The following is a 16,542-nucleotide window of genomic DNA, read 5'->3' as shown; positions in this document are numbered from 1 at the left end:
CTGGGTCCTATTTACACATTTATAAGTATGATCTTACAGTTGAGTGAACTCTTAAAGTCCCTTTTGGTATTAAAATTCCATGACTGAAAATGCCTTAAATATTTTCTCACTTGTTAAATATTTTCTTAGTACCAATTATATGCCTTGCTGTAAATCCTAAAAGGAAGGGGAATTTAGCCAGCAATAGAATCAACTATGTTTTCACTTTTCCTGGGGATATCTCACTGTGCACACCCAACATGTCAAAAGCTTCAAGGTAGTGAAAGGTAATTTTTCTTCACACAGTAGCAGGAGAGGCCTACGGTAGCATATCAGTAGCTGTGGGGGGATACATTTCATTAACTTTTCTTTCCAAACAGCTTTTTTATTGAAGTACAACGATGTGTCGAAAAGTATACAAACCTTATTAATAAATATTACAAATAAAATAAACCCATGTAACCACCACCCAGGTCAAGAACTAGAATGTTGCTAGACCCATGAAGTATCTTCACACTCACCATCCTTCCTCCTCAGTGTCACCACATTCATGTTTTAATACCAAATAGTAGTTTTCTCTGTTCAACTTTTGTATATGTGGAATTACATAGTATGTATTTTTTTTGTCTGACTCCTTTCACTTAATGTAATACAAGATTCATTCAAGTTACTGTGTGTACATGTATCGCATTCACTTTCATTGCTGAATATAGATGGCATTTATGAATAAACCACACTTTATCCTCTGTTGAGAATTAGGTTGTTTCCAGTTTTTGATTACTGTACATAATATTGCTATGAATGTTTCTACACATATCTTCACACACGTACACAGGCATTTCTGTTAGTCAGACACCTAGAAACAGTATTGTTGTGTATTTTTTTGCTCATCTTTAACAGATACTGCCAGTTTTCCAGATTTTTGTTAGTTTACAGTCATTCAGCATGAGATTTCCATTTGCTTCATATCTTAGCCTTCATTTCATGTATTGGTCTTTGTGTTTTTAGCCATTTTGAGGAACAAATACTGGTATTTCATTACAGTTTTAATTTACACAACTGCATATTGGTTAATGAGATTGAGCCTCTTTTCATAGGTGGATTAAGATTTATATATTCACATTTGTAAATTACCTGCACAGGTCTCTTGCCCTTTTTTTTTTTAAACCTGCTTGTTACTCTTTGCTTATTTATGTGAAAGCGTTCTCTGCATAAGCCATTGTTACTCATATTGCAAATATTTTCTCCCACTCTGATTTGCATTTTTACTCAGTGCATCCTTTGATGAGTTTGGGTTTTCATTGGATTTCTGGATTAATTTGTTTTTAGAGATATCTTTTCCTACCTCAAGGTCATACAGATATTCTAGAAGTCTGATTTTTTTTTTCTTTCTCCCTTTTACTATTAGCTATTTAACTTACCTTCAGTTGAGATGTGTTCCTTTACAGACTATGTTTTCATTTAAGGTAGGGGGGAAAACCTGTGCATATTTGAAGTCAGAAGGAAAGGGAACAAGTAGATGCAAATATTGAGGATGAATAAAAGTGATAGGGACCTCCCTGGTGGCCTAGTGGTTAAGTCTCAGCGCTATCACTGCAATGTCCTGAATTCGATCCCCAGCCAGGGAGCTAACCTACATATGGCCAGCAGATCTCTCCTGTCTTACCCGCTCCTCCCCTTAGCAGTGTATTTCAGTAAATCCACCTGTTCTTCCCACTGTGTCTCTGGTGAATCCTCTCACCCCCCACACCTTTGGCCTACACCCCAGTAAAAAAAAAAAAAAGACAGTAGATGTCTGAAAAGGAACAATACATGAAAGGACTCATCTTATAGAAGTAAAGAAGAGAACTTCAGAAATAAAAGGGAACAAAAAGAATAGGGAAAGAGAACAAAACTGGAAACTAATGTGCATACTAGAGCCTTTCTAGCCTTTTCTCAGTAAACTTATAGTCAGAATATTTGCTCAGTACAATGTCATAACTGTATTTTTCACAATAGCCAAGAAGTGGAAACAACCCAAGTATCCATTAGCTGATGAGTGGATAAATAAAATGTGATGAATACATACATTGGAATATTATTCCACCTTAAATAGCAATAAATGCAAATATACACTACAATATGAATGAACCATGAAAGCATGCTAAGTGAAATAAGCCAGACACAAAAGGACAAATATCATCTGATTCCACTTAATGTGAGGTACTTTGAATAGTCAAATTCATAGAAACAGTAGAATGGTGCTTATCAGGGACTGTGCTTATCAGGGGCAATGTGAGTTGTTGGTCAGTGGGTACAGTTTCAGTGTGGGGTAATAAAAGGGTTCTGGAAAGGGGTGATTGCACAGCAGTGTGACTGCATTTAATGCACTGAGTTGTACACTGAAAAATCATTAGAATGGTAAATTTTGTTATGTGTATTTTACAACAATTAAAACACCCTGGATGCCCAAAGTTAAGAAGATAAGGTTAGACTTTGGAACTTATATATAGAAAATGGACTGTGGCTGCAATCCTCAAAATGTGGTGGGTTCATGAAACCAGAGTGATCATAATATTAAGCTGTCATATGCTATTTTTTACTTTTATTCTCTCACACTAGTACAGAAGAGTCTACAAAAATCATATAACTTTGGAACAAATTGAATGCAGAAGCAGATATAAGCATCCATCTGTTTTCTGTTTAAATCAGACCTTAAAGAGATTTACAGAAGTTTAAAACAAGGCTGCTCTTTTTACCAAATTTATTTTCAGAAAGATAGTTATTCTTTGTAAAATAATCCATTATGTGTTAACATATTTGGTTTATTTATAGATGAATTAATAAATATTTTTAAATATCCCCTAATTTTTAGTATGGCAAATATTGACAGATATAACCCACAGTATAATCAGAAGATATAAGTAAAATCTCTTTGAAGTGGTCAATAATTAAGAGTTTAAGAGTTGAAATGAAAAGCATGAGAGCCTCTGAGATAGAGAATCAGTCTCTTTGAAAATGATTATTGAGAATGTAGTTATAGTGAGCTAGAGTTCCATACACATTTATAAACAAAATTTTGTAATAGGTTCTTTAATAAACAGAAAGCAACTTAAGCATCAGGAAATGCTCAGGAAGAGAGACTTCTTAGAAGAGATGACCTTTGAATTGAAGATTAATAAGGAAAATGGCATTCGTGCAAGAATCACCACCACAAAGCCACAGATCCACTGAGTAGCAGTACTGTTCATGAGCCGCAGGGGCTCAGGATATAGTTAACGCACTTGATGGGCATCAGATGGAACTGCAGAGGCATAGTATAGCGTGCTCAGAAATTTGGCTTTAGTCTTAAAGCAGAATGGGTAGGGGAAGCTGTTGATGAATTTAAAGTGGATAAGTAGTACAGAATTTTACATATTAAGAAGGGCAGCAAATGAGCTTGTGTTTGGTGATTGAGAGACAGGACTAGTCTGAGAAAGCAGGCCACTATTGAAATTTCAGTTAAACATGATGAGGCAGTGGAAATGGAAAAAGTAGGATATATTTGGAGCTTTTTGACAAGTGGAAGTGTAGAGTTGATGAAGATTTGTTTTGAGGGTCGAAGGAAATCAACTTCCTTTACTCAAGTTACAGTCTAGTGGAAAGAGACAAAATTAATTCGCAATTTTAGTAGAAAGTGAGTCATAGGAGGAAAAGGAAGACATGGAAAAGTTTTGGATTGGAAGGAGGGTTTGGTTTTTGTAGCTTAGGATAGCTCCCTGTTGATGGTGATATGAACTAAATAATTCCTAGAGATGGATTAAGTAAAATTAACCAGGCAGGAGATTGCAGTACATGGTCTTGGAGAATCCTAACTTGGGGATTCAATGGGGAAAGGCCAAGGTGTAGAGCAGGTTGGGTAATGGAGGGAGGACTGAAGATAGAAGTTCTGTTTTAAATGTGTGCTTGCTGCGCCTGTCACATCTGAATGGAGAGCCCTTAGCAATGGATGAGATAACCCAGTTAGGTTGTAAAGAAGAGGACCAAAATAAGAGTTTTTCAAAATCAATTAACTGTAGTGATTAGAAGAAAATGAATTAGTGAAGGAAGAAAAATAAGAACTCAAACAGGTAGAGATTAAAGGCAAAGAGGGTGGTTTAAAAGGAGCCATGTAAAATGGGTCCTGAAGAGTGTGTGGAGGTCAAATTAGAGTGGAGGTCAGCGGGCCTTTTAACAGAATCAGGTTAGTGTTTGTTGAATCACATGCTAACTGAATAGGTAAGGGCATGTGATTGATAGTGGGGCTGAGATGGGAGGATTTGGGGGAACTGTTCCACTAAAATGGAGAGGTATGAAAGAGGAGCCAAATTTGAGATTTCAAAACTGGAAGTTTAGAGGATATATTTTCTATTCTGCTGATTTTTATGGTAAGTGTAATATTCTATGTAATTCTTGTTTGTAAATTAAAAAATACTGTTGTGTGTGTATCTAGTGTTTGGACAGTAGTCAGATATAAATTTGTTGTAAGCTAAAACTAGACATGTGGGTAAATTTTTTCATAGTCTTTTTTTTCTTTGAATAGATTTGACATATAACATTGTGTAATTTGGAGGTGTACATTGTTACTTCGGTACATTTACATAGTTACATGAATGCCTTTGTAGTATATATGACACATTACATAATTGTAATACACTGTCTCTCTTCACCATACCTTGCATTAGCTCACTGTGGCTTATTTACTATTGATTGCAAGTTTGTACCTTAGATGCTATCAGTCTTAGCTCCTCACCCTGTTTCTTGGTAACCATTTTTTGAGTGGCTTTTCTTTTTTTAGATACATGGATAGATTTTTTAAATGGATTTTTTAATTGATAGCTAACTCAGTAATAAAACCACTCATTTATATGCAGTGCTAATTGGTTATAGATGTTTGCTTTGTTAGAGTATCCTGTGTGCTTTGAGAATTTCCCTGTTTCCATTTAATGAGGAAGTCTTATTAATCTTGGTGTGCATGTGTTTATTCAAAAGGGCAGGTTTATTATAAAAAGGAAAGGGAAGTAAAGGATGCTTGCACAGACACGGTGAGCAGAAAAAGTTGCCCTGGAAAGGGATAGGTTTGCTAAGGCAAAGAGGGTGGTTTAAAAGGAGCCGTGTAAAATGGCATAGTCACAAGCAGACAGTCTTGGGAGGAGAGCTGCCTCTGCTGCTTTGCAAAGGGAGGAGGCTGGTGAAGAGAAACACCAGCTTGGTCACAGGCAGGCAGGAGAGCTGCTGTTGTATATATGTTTTCTTCACAGTCCAAGGGAAATTAATTGAGGGAGTGCATTTTTCTCCTCATTTGAAAATATAACATTTGGGGCCTCCCCGGTGGTGCAGCGGTTGAGCGCTGGGTTGCGATACCCAGTGCTTGTATAAACAAACAAACAAACAAATAAATAAATAAATAATGAATCTTAAAAAAAAAAAGAAAATATAACATTTGTCTCATGAGTCATATGATCTCATTCAGTGCATTGGAAAGAAATAAAATATGAAATGATTTTAAAATAATGATGCAACACAAGCACTTTGAATGAATACATCAGAAACATTTTTTATATAAAGATTTATTTATTTATGCATACAAGAGTTGGGGTATAGGCCAGAGGTGTGGGGGGTGAGAGGATTCACCAGAGACAGAGTGGATATCAGAACAGGTAAACTGACTGAAATACACTGCTGAGGGGAGCAGCAGGTGAGACAGGAGAGGTCTGCTGCGCCATGTGGGTAGCTCCCTGGCCGGCCGGGATCAAACTTGTGCTGCAGAGGCTGCAGATAGCTTCTTAGTGCTGTGCTTAACCCCTTGTGCCAGCAGGGAGGCTCCAGAAACATTTTTTGTTTCATTTTTCAAAGGCTTGAAATAATGTATTTCTGAGTGGTGTTGGGCAGTTTGTAGCATTTTAGCTCACCTTTAAATCCTAGGATACTTCTCTCCAGACCTTCCACTGAAAAATGAATAGTGTCTGCATTTTTTGTCACTGGAATCCTATAAATTTTGGATAGAAATGTTATTGGTAAACTGTCCCATATGTTTATGTAGAACTTTTAGGGGGGATGGAAATGAGAAAAATCTCAAATTATGAAATTTTACTCTTTGCTTTAAAAATAAGTTCCTTCTGGGATCATGCTCAGCGAAATTAGCCAGAAAGAAAAAGAAAAATACCGGATGGTCTCACTCATAGCAGGAATCTAGAAAACTTAAATAAGAGACCAGGAAAATGAATAACTATAAGAAAGTGAAAATCAAAATCAACAAAAATCTATGAACCAGAGACACTTTTGGGGGGGGTGGGTGGTGGGAGGGGAGGGATTGGGGTCAAAATGGGGGGTTGCAATTGTATGGGAATATAAAAATAAAATTTATTATTAAAAAAAAAATAAGTTCCTTCTGCCCACTTCTGTCTGTGCAAACGTCCTTTCCTTTTTTATGTGATAAACCTGTACCTTGGGGTATAAAAAATAAAATTAAAAATAAATATTTTCTGAGGGGCAAAGCAAGTATACTTATACCTTATTCTATACAGTGCAAATTAAAAAGATAGCTAGCTAGCTTGGTATCAAATACGCCACAAGCTCAGAACTTAATGCATGGTTCTTTCAGTACCGGAGAAATCCAGACCAGCAGAAGTTGATGCCCTTTTACTGAGGGACTGATCCCAACAGCTTTGTATATTTATAGTTACAAGTCTGCTTTCCCATCTTTTTTTCCAGCCGCTATTTAAATAAGGCTTTTCATATCTTGTCCAAGAAAGATAAATTCTCATCTGCTTTTATAAACAACGTGATATCCCACACTGTCACAGAACATTCTGCACCAGCCTGGATGCTGCTTTCCAAGATTGCCTGCTCTTCACCCAAGCTGGACTACACCAAAATAATAGAATCCTGGGAGAGAATCAGCAGGTTTGCATGCTTACAACGTAACCACTAATAGACAGTGAAGATCATGGAAAACCCAGTTTAGACTTAAGGAAGTGGGCTGTTTCATAGCTACTTGTAGACACAGATTTTTTTTTTTTAATTCTGCCATAAAAACAAACAGAAATATGGGAAGCACTAAAGCTTTCAGTTTAGCCTTTGCCCAAGTACATTAAGTGCTATAATATTCCTATGACTTGACTACAAAACCTTGCTATCCTACATCCTTCCATATTAAAATAATCAAGAAAATTTTTGTTAGCAACATTGTTTGCTTTAGTTCCATATTAATATTTCTTCTGCCCTTTCTTCCTAGTCAAAACAACCCCAATTCAAACACCTTAGGACATATTCTGTGTGTGATTGGACATATTGCAAAACATCTACCTAAGAGCACCCGGGACAAGGTGACCGGTGAGTGTGTTCAGTAAAGACTCTTTCTTGAGAAAGCATTGCCTCTCACTTTATATTTTTGAGCAGTTGAACTTTAAGGGTTCTGACTTCCTTTCAGACATCGTCAAGTGTAAGCTGAATGGATTCCAGTGGTCTCTCGAGTTAATCAGTGCAGCTGTTGATACTTTGCAGAGACTCTGTAGAGCATCTGCCAAGACACCTATGGAGGAACAGGTATGCTGCAAATTCTCCAGATGTAGTTGTGATTTGTTTGTTTTGAAATTGTACTCTCTTTTTGAAGCTTGAATAGTGTTTGTTCTCTGTGGAGAATCTATAAGGACGGGTAGTCCCCAGAAGCTGTTTCTGTACTTTATGTAGTAATTGAATATGTGTCCGGCAGTTGGCATTTCCAAAGAAATGTTTTTTGTTTGTTTGTTTACATATGTATTATATATATATATATATATATATATATATAAACACAAAAACAAATAAAAAACCCAGGATGGTCCTTAAGCATTTATAAGTTAAAAACAAATGCTGACTGAGTAATGACTATGGAGATTTCCCCCCAAATTAAGAAAAACTGTTCTCTAATGCAGAGGAAATAACATACCGTGATAGCAAATGGTCTTTCCTGATAAAGAAAGCAACTACAGAAAGCTCTTATTTGCTCGAGTAACCAGTGCTATAGATGCCCAAAAAACTACAAACATTCTCCCAATACTACTTCAGAATGAACATTATCAAACTTGACTTTCATTAGAATGTAGTTATTTCTTAGCATTAATAAATCAAAAAAAAAAGACCCAGATTTATATATATGTGTGTATATATATGTGTGTATATATATGTATATATATGTGTATATATATGTATTATATATAAATATATAAATATACATAAAAAGCAATGCATGCAATTATTGAACTTCATCTTCTGGACACAGATGCCAAATTAGTCTCTCTTCATAAAAAGCAATTACAATTTAAGGATACTTCATGTTTGCCTCTTGCCAGCACCAAGTCTGCTTCATCTGAATCTTTCCATTTCATGAGAAACATTAATTCATCACTGCTGGCTGTGGCATCAATTATTCATTCAGGATCAAGACCTCTGGCAAAAACTCTTGGTTTGTCAGTAGCATCTCTTTTCTTCTTTGATGTGCTATCATTAGATTCACTGATACAAAAAAAGATACTCTTTTTGTACCATCCCTTTTCTTTATCAGCTTTTTGAGAATTAAGAAATGCTTTACTCAACTCTGGACAATCTAAATTTTCTTCAAGTTCCCAAGTATTGGTAGCATCTGTAAATCCTTTCCACTTAGGAAATACTCCTCGTTCCCATTTACTACACATCGGTCCAATGCTTTTCCACTAGATTCTTCAGGTTCTGCCTCTTCAACTTTTTTATTCTTGCCATTCTGTTTCTTTCCCATTTTTTGCAATGTCGTTTTATTGGAGGCCATTTTTATGGCAGACTTAAAGAGCTATTATTCATCACCTCCAAGCTGCTCCAGGTTGTGGGTCTTAGGTGTTTTGAACCCTGCATGCTGCAAACTCAAGCCACATCCAGGGGAGGAGGGGACTGGGGAAAAGTTTGCAGCCCAGGAGGAGAGGGTTTGGCATCGGCCATGTGGAGGGCCATCAGATGGCCTCAGATGGCCTCGAGGGACCTCCCAAAAAAATGTTAAAAGGCACCCTTAGGAAAGGCACCCTTAGGAAGTCACCACCTTATCTCTGGATACAAGTGTCTTCTAGGAAAGTGTGCCTGCCGGGTATATGTTATCTTTTAATAAGTTGTAGCCTGGGTACTTGTGATAAGCTTTGTATCTCCTCCTCTTCCACCCTCTTTTCAAGTATGCTTAATAGACAATTTTTCAACCAGTCAGAGGGTTCCCACCCAACCAGATTTCTGATTATTTGATAAGTCATAATCTTGGAAACTGCCTATCCTATAGTCTGTAGTACTCTATTTCTTGCTGTATCATGTCCCCAAAGTTGCCTAGAGTCTTCAGCAAATGTTTTATATATATGCATAAAATAAAAATTCAAACCAGTATTTTATGTGGGACAGAGGATTACTTTGGCTTTCTAAAAAGGTATCCATATCAATATCTCTAATAAATTATTTTATTACCATGTATTGTGTTTTTATCATGAAGTATACTCCAAATAGTACTAGTCATAATGAAAAAGTTTAGGACTGTTTATAATGATTATTATTCCTTGTCAATAGATAACTCTGAACAATGACAATTAAATTCGGTAATTGCCAGAATCTATTTCCAGTCTTCTTCCAGTCCTGAAGAATGATCTATGCTCTGGGCATCAGGGCCATGAGAAGTCATAGAGTGCCTGCTTATGGCCCACTGTAGTAGAACATTAAGTGGTATCATTGTTAGAGTCTATAAGGAAGGCAGAATTGTCTGGAAATTTAGAAATTAAAAGCTAAAAGAGAGGTAGAACTTATTAGTGTATCAGGATAAAGGCCACAATTTTAGCTCTTCCAATACCATCTCCCTTGCTGGTCAACAATGAACTAAGGTGCTAAGATTTTCTAGATTCTTCTCATTTTCTCTTCTTTGTAAATGAACATTCTGCATTTTAGTGAGAAAAACAAATTACGCATAGGTAATCAAGATATATATATATACATATATATATATAGAGAGAGAGAGAGAGAGAGCTCAAAAACAGTTGATATAAAAAGATTTAGGCCTATGATCACTTTTGGTATCTATACGCTTGGTGTGAGTTAATAGTGTTTTGTGGCTATGTTTGAAAATAAACTACGATCTTGAACCGTTTTAATAGAAATAGAAACTAGAATAAGAGGGGTGATGGTCTTGTTCTTTGTACTGGTGTAATCTAAGTTGTGTGTTCATAATTCAATGTCAGTGAAAGCTCTTCTGAGATATGTAAACTGGATATATCCATAGGAGAACAGTTAGATGAGGGACTTACAGGGCAAGCTGTATATAGAACAGCTGGGGGACCTGGATGTTTAGCTGGAAAGTGAGGAATTATGTGGGCTAGGCTGCCTAAATAAATTCAAGTATATGAAGGACTTTAAAATGAAAAGAAGAATTAAGATTTATTTGTCATCATGTTGGTCTGACTTGGACCAGTAGGTGGAAATTGCAAGGACACAAATTTTGGCCAACTTAGGCCTCACTGACACCTACCTAAAATGGAGGGACTTAATCTTAGAACAGATGCTTGGGCAGTGGAGGTTTCACAGAGAAGCTATACAACAGCTTGACATGAGTTCCTGTTTAGGGAGACTCCCAGAATTGGGTGACCTTGGTGGTTCTTCCCAGATACTGTGATTCCAAAAGTTATTGATTATACCACACAGCCAAGTCTAGCCTTGAGGTGTCAAACAAGTTAGCCTTTGTCTTCTCATTAGGGTAAAATACATAGATTTCAGAAGCTGTAAGCCAGTTGTTCAGTAAAACTTTAAAAACTTAAAGATAGTAGTTCTGAAACATTTTATGCCAAGTCTGACAAAAACATTTGAGACATAGTGATGATTTACTAACAGTTTGGCAAACATCGAGTACCATTTTGTGATGATGCTGCTAGGCACTGGGATGAAAGTTAAGACATAGTATCTTCCTAAGGGCACCTATAGGAGAGTAGGAGAGACCTACTCATGAACATAATATAGTAGTGCCTAAACTAGAAGTCTGCATAGGGTAACATGTAAGTCCTGGGGTACAGCCAGTCAGTTCAACCCCATATGTTTTGGAATGGCCTCTTTGGGAGAACAAGTCAAAACTGTAGAATGTGACTGTACCCCCTAGCTTGGCATGTAGTGTAATTGGATGTGGACTGGAGGTAAGGATCCCTTATGGTTATTTTAACAATACAAAACACTGACTGGTCTCTAATGAATAAATTTCAGAGGAATAATAACTGTTCTTTTTAATTTTATTTTTAAAATATATTTATTACAGAGGAATTGTGATTAGGGTACCAGACCTTCCTTAAATACATGCCTTTTGTTCTCGTAAGGCAGTGTTGAAAGGCAGATGATATATATTTACACACATGTATATGTACTTGAACTCTATATTATTTTTTACAAATTCCACTTAGCCAAGTCTCACTGCCAGGTTGCTAAAGCAGCAAAGGCATGGAAGCATGGTGGCTGCGGTTTCTCATGATTTATGGTTTACACATATGGAGATCATAGAGCTCCTTGTGGGAAAATTGTGTTCATGGATAGTCTAATAGATGTGTGAGTCCTTCAAAGATGGCCTTGACTTGCCATAGGAACTCCTGAAGCAGGTGTGTGGGACTGTGCTCTCAACCTGCGTGCACCACCTTTCCAACATAGTTCTGAAAGAAGATGGCGCCGGGAATGTGGATGAAGACCTGTTGGTATGTAGCTACTTTTCTAAACTATTCTTTTCCTACATAAAAGTTGTACAAAATGACTCTATGATTGTGCATCTAATATTCTTGGCAGGAAAGGGGTTTTCCTTGCTTATGGCTTATTCTGTTTTAGAAGGGTTTCTTTGATAACTTTTTTTTCCCCACATATTATGTAGGGAGAAAACCTGATATATTCTTTGCCCAGTCAGAGCCTATGAGATACCTGCTCCAAAGGGAAAATACAGAATGTGTTGTAAGCTTGGTAGAGTTAAGTTTGAAATAGTAGGTAGTAGAATGACAGTGATTGGGCAGTTCTAAAGTCTAAAATAAATTTGAAAAATTGAATGACCTTGGAGCAGCAGATTATGAAACACGGCATCAGTGCTTTAGTAATTGTATCAGTGCAAGAGAGCTCTGTGAGCCAATAAGCGTGGGGCAAGTTTTCTGATTCGAAAGACTGGCCATTTAGTTGATACTAAATGTTCTGGTGATTCTGATTCCCACATCTGGTACTTGTCCACTAAAGAAAATAATGAGCTACTTTCTGGTGCCTTTCAATATAGGCCATATTTAACCAAAATTGATATTTTCCTCATCTATTTGAAAGTTAGTAGATCGCCTCTTTTGTATTTAGTTACTGCTTTGTTGGCTGATTACGTAGTGATCAGACACCCCAACACATTGCGTCAGAGGGCCACAATATAGAATGAACCTGACCCAGAACTTCTAGAAGATGTTTTCATTTGGCTGGGCAGCCACTGCCCAAACTAAGAAAAATGCTTATTGTGGCCAATGATTTTAAGCACCTTAAGTTGTTTTTTTTTCTTTTTAACTGTTAAATATGTAACCAAAACCTAGCCTTTAGCCACAATACATATGAAGTTTTGCCTCTATATATATTGTCCACTATTAAGCTGAATGTCCTTCATAAACACGTAGTGGCAACTGAAAGGAAGCAGGTACTAAGTTTTTAGTAGGAGTCAACTAATCTGCAGGACAATTTGGAATTATGTTCTAAAATGTAAAACCATTTATCTACCCTCTTACCGTGGATGTCATTTAAGGAAGAAAAACAGTGTCCAGTGGTACAAAAGTGTTCATCAGATTCATACAAACAACAGCAAAAGATTAGAAACAATGTAAATGCTCACTAATAGAGGAATAAGTTATATTTATGGTTTTTAAAAAACTTGCGTAATGATAACATTTATTGTGTATATTGACATGAAAGGATACCTAATATTGAAACCAGTAATTGCAAACTTCAAAATAGCATGAGTAGTTAGACATTTATAAGAAAAGCAAAGTCATTATAACTCTTTTGAAAAGAAAGTTATACACATAAACAATAATGAGGAACCTCCGTGGTGGTTCAAGGGTTAAATCATAGCTCTATGAAGCTATGCACAGCCACTGCAGCACGAGTTTGATCCCTGGTCAGGGAGCTGACCCCTCCTGTCTCACCCGCTGGTCCCCTCAGCAGTGTATTTCAGTAGATCTGCCTGTTCTGCTCCCCACACTGGTGAATCCTCTCACATCCTGCCCCTCTGGCCTGCACCCCGGCTAATGTATGCATAAATAAATAAATCTTTTTTAAAAAGACAATAATGAAATCTTTGGATTATAAGATTATATGTAGGTGGTTTTATATCCCTGTTTTCCCAGGAGAATCATGATTTATACCTGTTATCACAGCATAATTATTAATAGCACCCCCTCTACTTGCAGAAATACTTAGATGTAGATGATAAATTATATGTGGTCACCCCAATTTTGGATGAATTAAGTGGGACTGGATTTTCATGGTGATTGTTTGTATTTTGGAAAAATGTTCTTTTAATTTGGTGACAAAAAAATACTCCACTGACATGTCCTTAAATCTAGCTAATTTTTCTTCTGTCTTATTTTCATTGCAAAACAATTCTCATTGTAGGTGAAGTACATTTTTACCTTAGGAGACATAGCCCAACTCTGTCCAGACAGAGTGGAGAAACGAGCCTTCCTTCTGATTCAGTCCATACTAGCTTCTTCTGCTGATGCAGATCTTGGTAAGGCACTTGAAATTATCGTCTGTATGTGCTGTCCTAAAGTTGAATTAGCCCCTCGACTACTCTAAATAAAGCCTATTTCCTTTTCCTGTAGTAACCTCATCTCAAGGTAGCAGTGAAGGCCCAGTCTCTCAGCCACCCTCCCAGGCCAGAGGTTCTGTCATGCCCTCTATGATAAGAGCTCACGCCATCATTACCCTGGGTAAGTGAGAGTACTGGGAGGAGCAGGGCTCGTGCAGGCTGTTCTTGTGTACTTTTGGGTCTCACCAAGCCAGCCACAGTAATGTTTTGTATTCTACGTAGCTTGAATTCACTCTGGCCATTCATCATGACAGGAGTACCCTGCCCTGCGGGCATAACAGAGTGCCCTTAAATTGGTAACTGCTCGAAGTCAGACTGAAGACACTCCCTCTAGGGGACTTGTGGTTTTTATGTTGAATCCATTTATACCTGTTTGTGTGATTTTTTTTTTTTTTTTTTAACTCGTAGTACCATGAAGTCTGTTTATTGAGTACTGCACCACTATGAATTCTGAGAATGGAAAAATAACTTGCAGTTCAGATTATAAAAGGAGATGACTTTTTTTATGTTTTCCAAAACTGGTAGATGAGCTATTAAGCCTATTTCTGTATAATTCAGATTCTTGTTAATTTTGAAAACACTGACCTCCATGCTGTAATTGATTTTTTTTCCCTTTAGTGTGATTGCATATTTCATGTTGAATAAGAGGAATTTTTTTATAATGATATTTTTCAAAAATTAACGTTTGTAAATAAGAGCCAAGTATTCCCCAGGCCATACAAACAGAAAACCCTCCTCAACAGCTTTCTTTCTCCAAACTGAACGAGAAATGGAATTAATAAGCTGATTATCCTTTCCTGCATACCTTGCTGATTTCAAGTTCATTATTAAACTTAAAAGCTTCTATAGAGTACCAAAAGTAAAATGTGTTATTGGTTAGATTTTATTGGCTATTTTCCAGGTAAGTCAATAACTCTAAAATTCAAATGTGGGCTTTAAAAGGAAAATAATTTTACTGTAGTCAAGGCGCATACTACAGTATCTCCTGAAACTCGGGGGAGCTGGTATAAAGGCAGAGGAGGACTTTTCCTTAAGGGATTTTGAACTTTGTAATATTTAGTATGGGTTTGTTTGCTGGTTTGTGAAATGTTTGAAATATTTCCAGCTTAATTTAATAAAATTCATAGCAGAACACAGCCAGAGAAAATTTAGACTCAGGACACCATAGAGTCAAGGCATCTACACTCTTCTCTGACAGGCAAGCTGTGCTTGCAACATGAGGATCTTGCAAAGAAGAGCATCCCAGCCCTTGTGCGAGAGCTGGAGGTGTGTGATGATGTGGCTGTACGGAACAATGTCGTCATTGTCATGTGCGACCTGTGTATCCGCTACACTGCCATGGTGGACAAGTACATCCCCAACATCTCCATGTGTCTGAAGGATTCAGATCCGTTCATCCGAAAGCAAACACTGATCTTGCTTACCAACCTCTTACAGGTAACGTGTAAAAATTAGGCCTACCCTTTTTTCCCCTCTGCCCTTGCTTCTGTGGGGGAAGTTTGAGTGGCCTATTAGGATCCACAAATACTGAGTCTCATTTTTGGTTAAAAATGTTACTCTATCTATGTTTAGTACAACTTTTAAACAGCATTACTTCCTCATATTCACTTTGAATGGATATTCAGATACCTGTCAAGCCATGTGAAGTTTCGTTTTTGCAAATAAACACCATGTGGAGAAAAGCACACTTAGTAGACAAGTAGCTATAGTTCCAGTTTTGTCATTCTCCTTAAAGCTGAACAAGTCAGTGTTTTCAGATGCAACTTCGTCACTTGTAAGATGGGGATCATAAATAACATTTGCCCTGCATGGCTTGGAGAGGTATTTCAGTGTATATCAGAACATAGTGCTCTGCAAAGCTCTACAGAGCATCAGATGCTTTAATTCACACGAAAGCATATGTTTAGTCCATTATGAGGGGAAAATAATGTTTGATTTTTTAAAACAAAGGCATTTAAGCTATATATTCTAATGTGTTATGTACTGGTTTCTTATAAATTATGTACCTAATGCTTTAAAATTCATATTATTTGAGTCCTTTTCTTGATATAATAGTTTTGTTTGATGCTGTTCTATCCACTTATTCCTCCACTTTTCTTTGTGACTAACAAATGGTATGAGCTTTGAGGATGATTGGGAACTGAGCCATTCCAACCATACTAGTAGTGTGTCACAGAACAGATGACAGGTGTGATATGAAACAAAGTTAGCATTTGGTTGTGACTGAATACATTTAAGGTGTAGATAGAAAAGTTCATCCTGCAACATGTGGTTTCTCTTTGTACAGGAGGAATTTGTGAAATGGAAGGGCTCTCTGTTCTTTCGATTTGTCAGCACTCTGATAGATTCACACCCGGACATTGCCAGGTAAATCTTTTTCCTCACATGTCAGGCAACTGAAGGATTTGCCAAATTTCTGATATGCATTAGACCTCTTTTCTTTAAAATTAGATTAGAATTGAGTTATTTGAGATTTAGTGAACTTTCAGTACTTGCCAGAAAATGAGCAGATTTTAAAGTGCTAAGCTGTATAATAGTTTTATTTTGTATAAAGTCAAGAATAAAGCCTTGACTAGATTGTTCCTTAAATAATATCAACAACAACAACAACAACAAAAAAATCTCAACATTGACTATGTTTGCTAACCTGTTCACTCTTCCTAAAGGAGTGATAAAGAATAGTATATGCTTTTTTTAAGTGCAAAGATTATAAGGAAGAAAATCTAGGATTAAGACAG

The 16,542-nt window shown here is 36.8% G+C and overlaps 1 protein-coding gene and 1 pseudogene across 1 annotated transcript in view; one reads left to right on the top strand and one right to left on the bottom strand.

The window, feature by feature from the left end:
• Positions 1 to 16,542, top strand: part of NCAPD3 (non-SMC condensin II complex subunit D3) — a 61,880-nt gene that overhangs the window by 28,602 nt on the left and 16,736 nt on the right. The window contains exons 17-24 of the mRNA XM_037505652.2: positions 6,691 to 6,882; positions 7,214 to 7,311; positions 7,409 to 7,524; positions 11,574 to 11,681; positions 13,609 to 13,723; positions 13,818 to 13,925; positions 15,003 to 15,241; positions 16,092 to 16,171. Of these exons, the coding sequence (XP_037361549.1) occupies positions 6,691 to 6,882; positions 7,214 to 7,311; positions 7,409 to 7,524; positions 11,574 to 11,681; positions 13,609 to 13,723; positions 13,818 to 13,925; positions 15,003 to 15,241; positions 16,092 to 16,171 (1,056 nt within the window). The remainder of the gene's footprint in view (positions 1 to 6,690; positions 6,883 to 7,213; positions 7,312 to 7,408; positions 7,525 to 11,573; positions 11,682 to 13,608; positions 13,724 to 13,817; positions 13,926 to 15,002; positions 15,242 to 16,091; positions 16,172 to 16,542) is intronic.
• Positions 8,213 to 8,786, bottom strand: LOC119240874 (chromobox protein homolog 3-like; annotated as a pseudogene).

Source organism: Talpa occidentalis, unplaced genomic scaffold (genome assembly GCF_014898055.3).
Source record: "Talpa occidentalis isolate TD23 unplaced genomic scaffold, MPIMG_talOcc4v2.1 talOcc4.12, whole genome shotgun sequence".
NCBI classification, from domain to species: Eukaryota; Metazoa; Chordata; class Mammalia; order Eulipotyphla; family Talpidae; genus Talpa; species Talpa occidentalis.
This window is presented reverse-complemented; position numbering and strand designations above follow the sequence as displayed.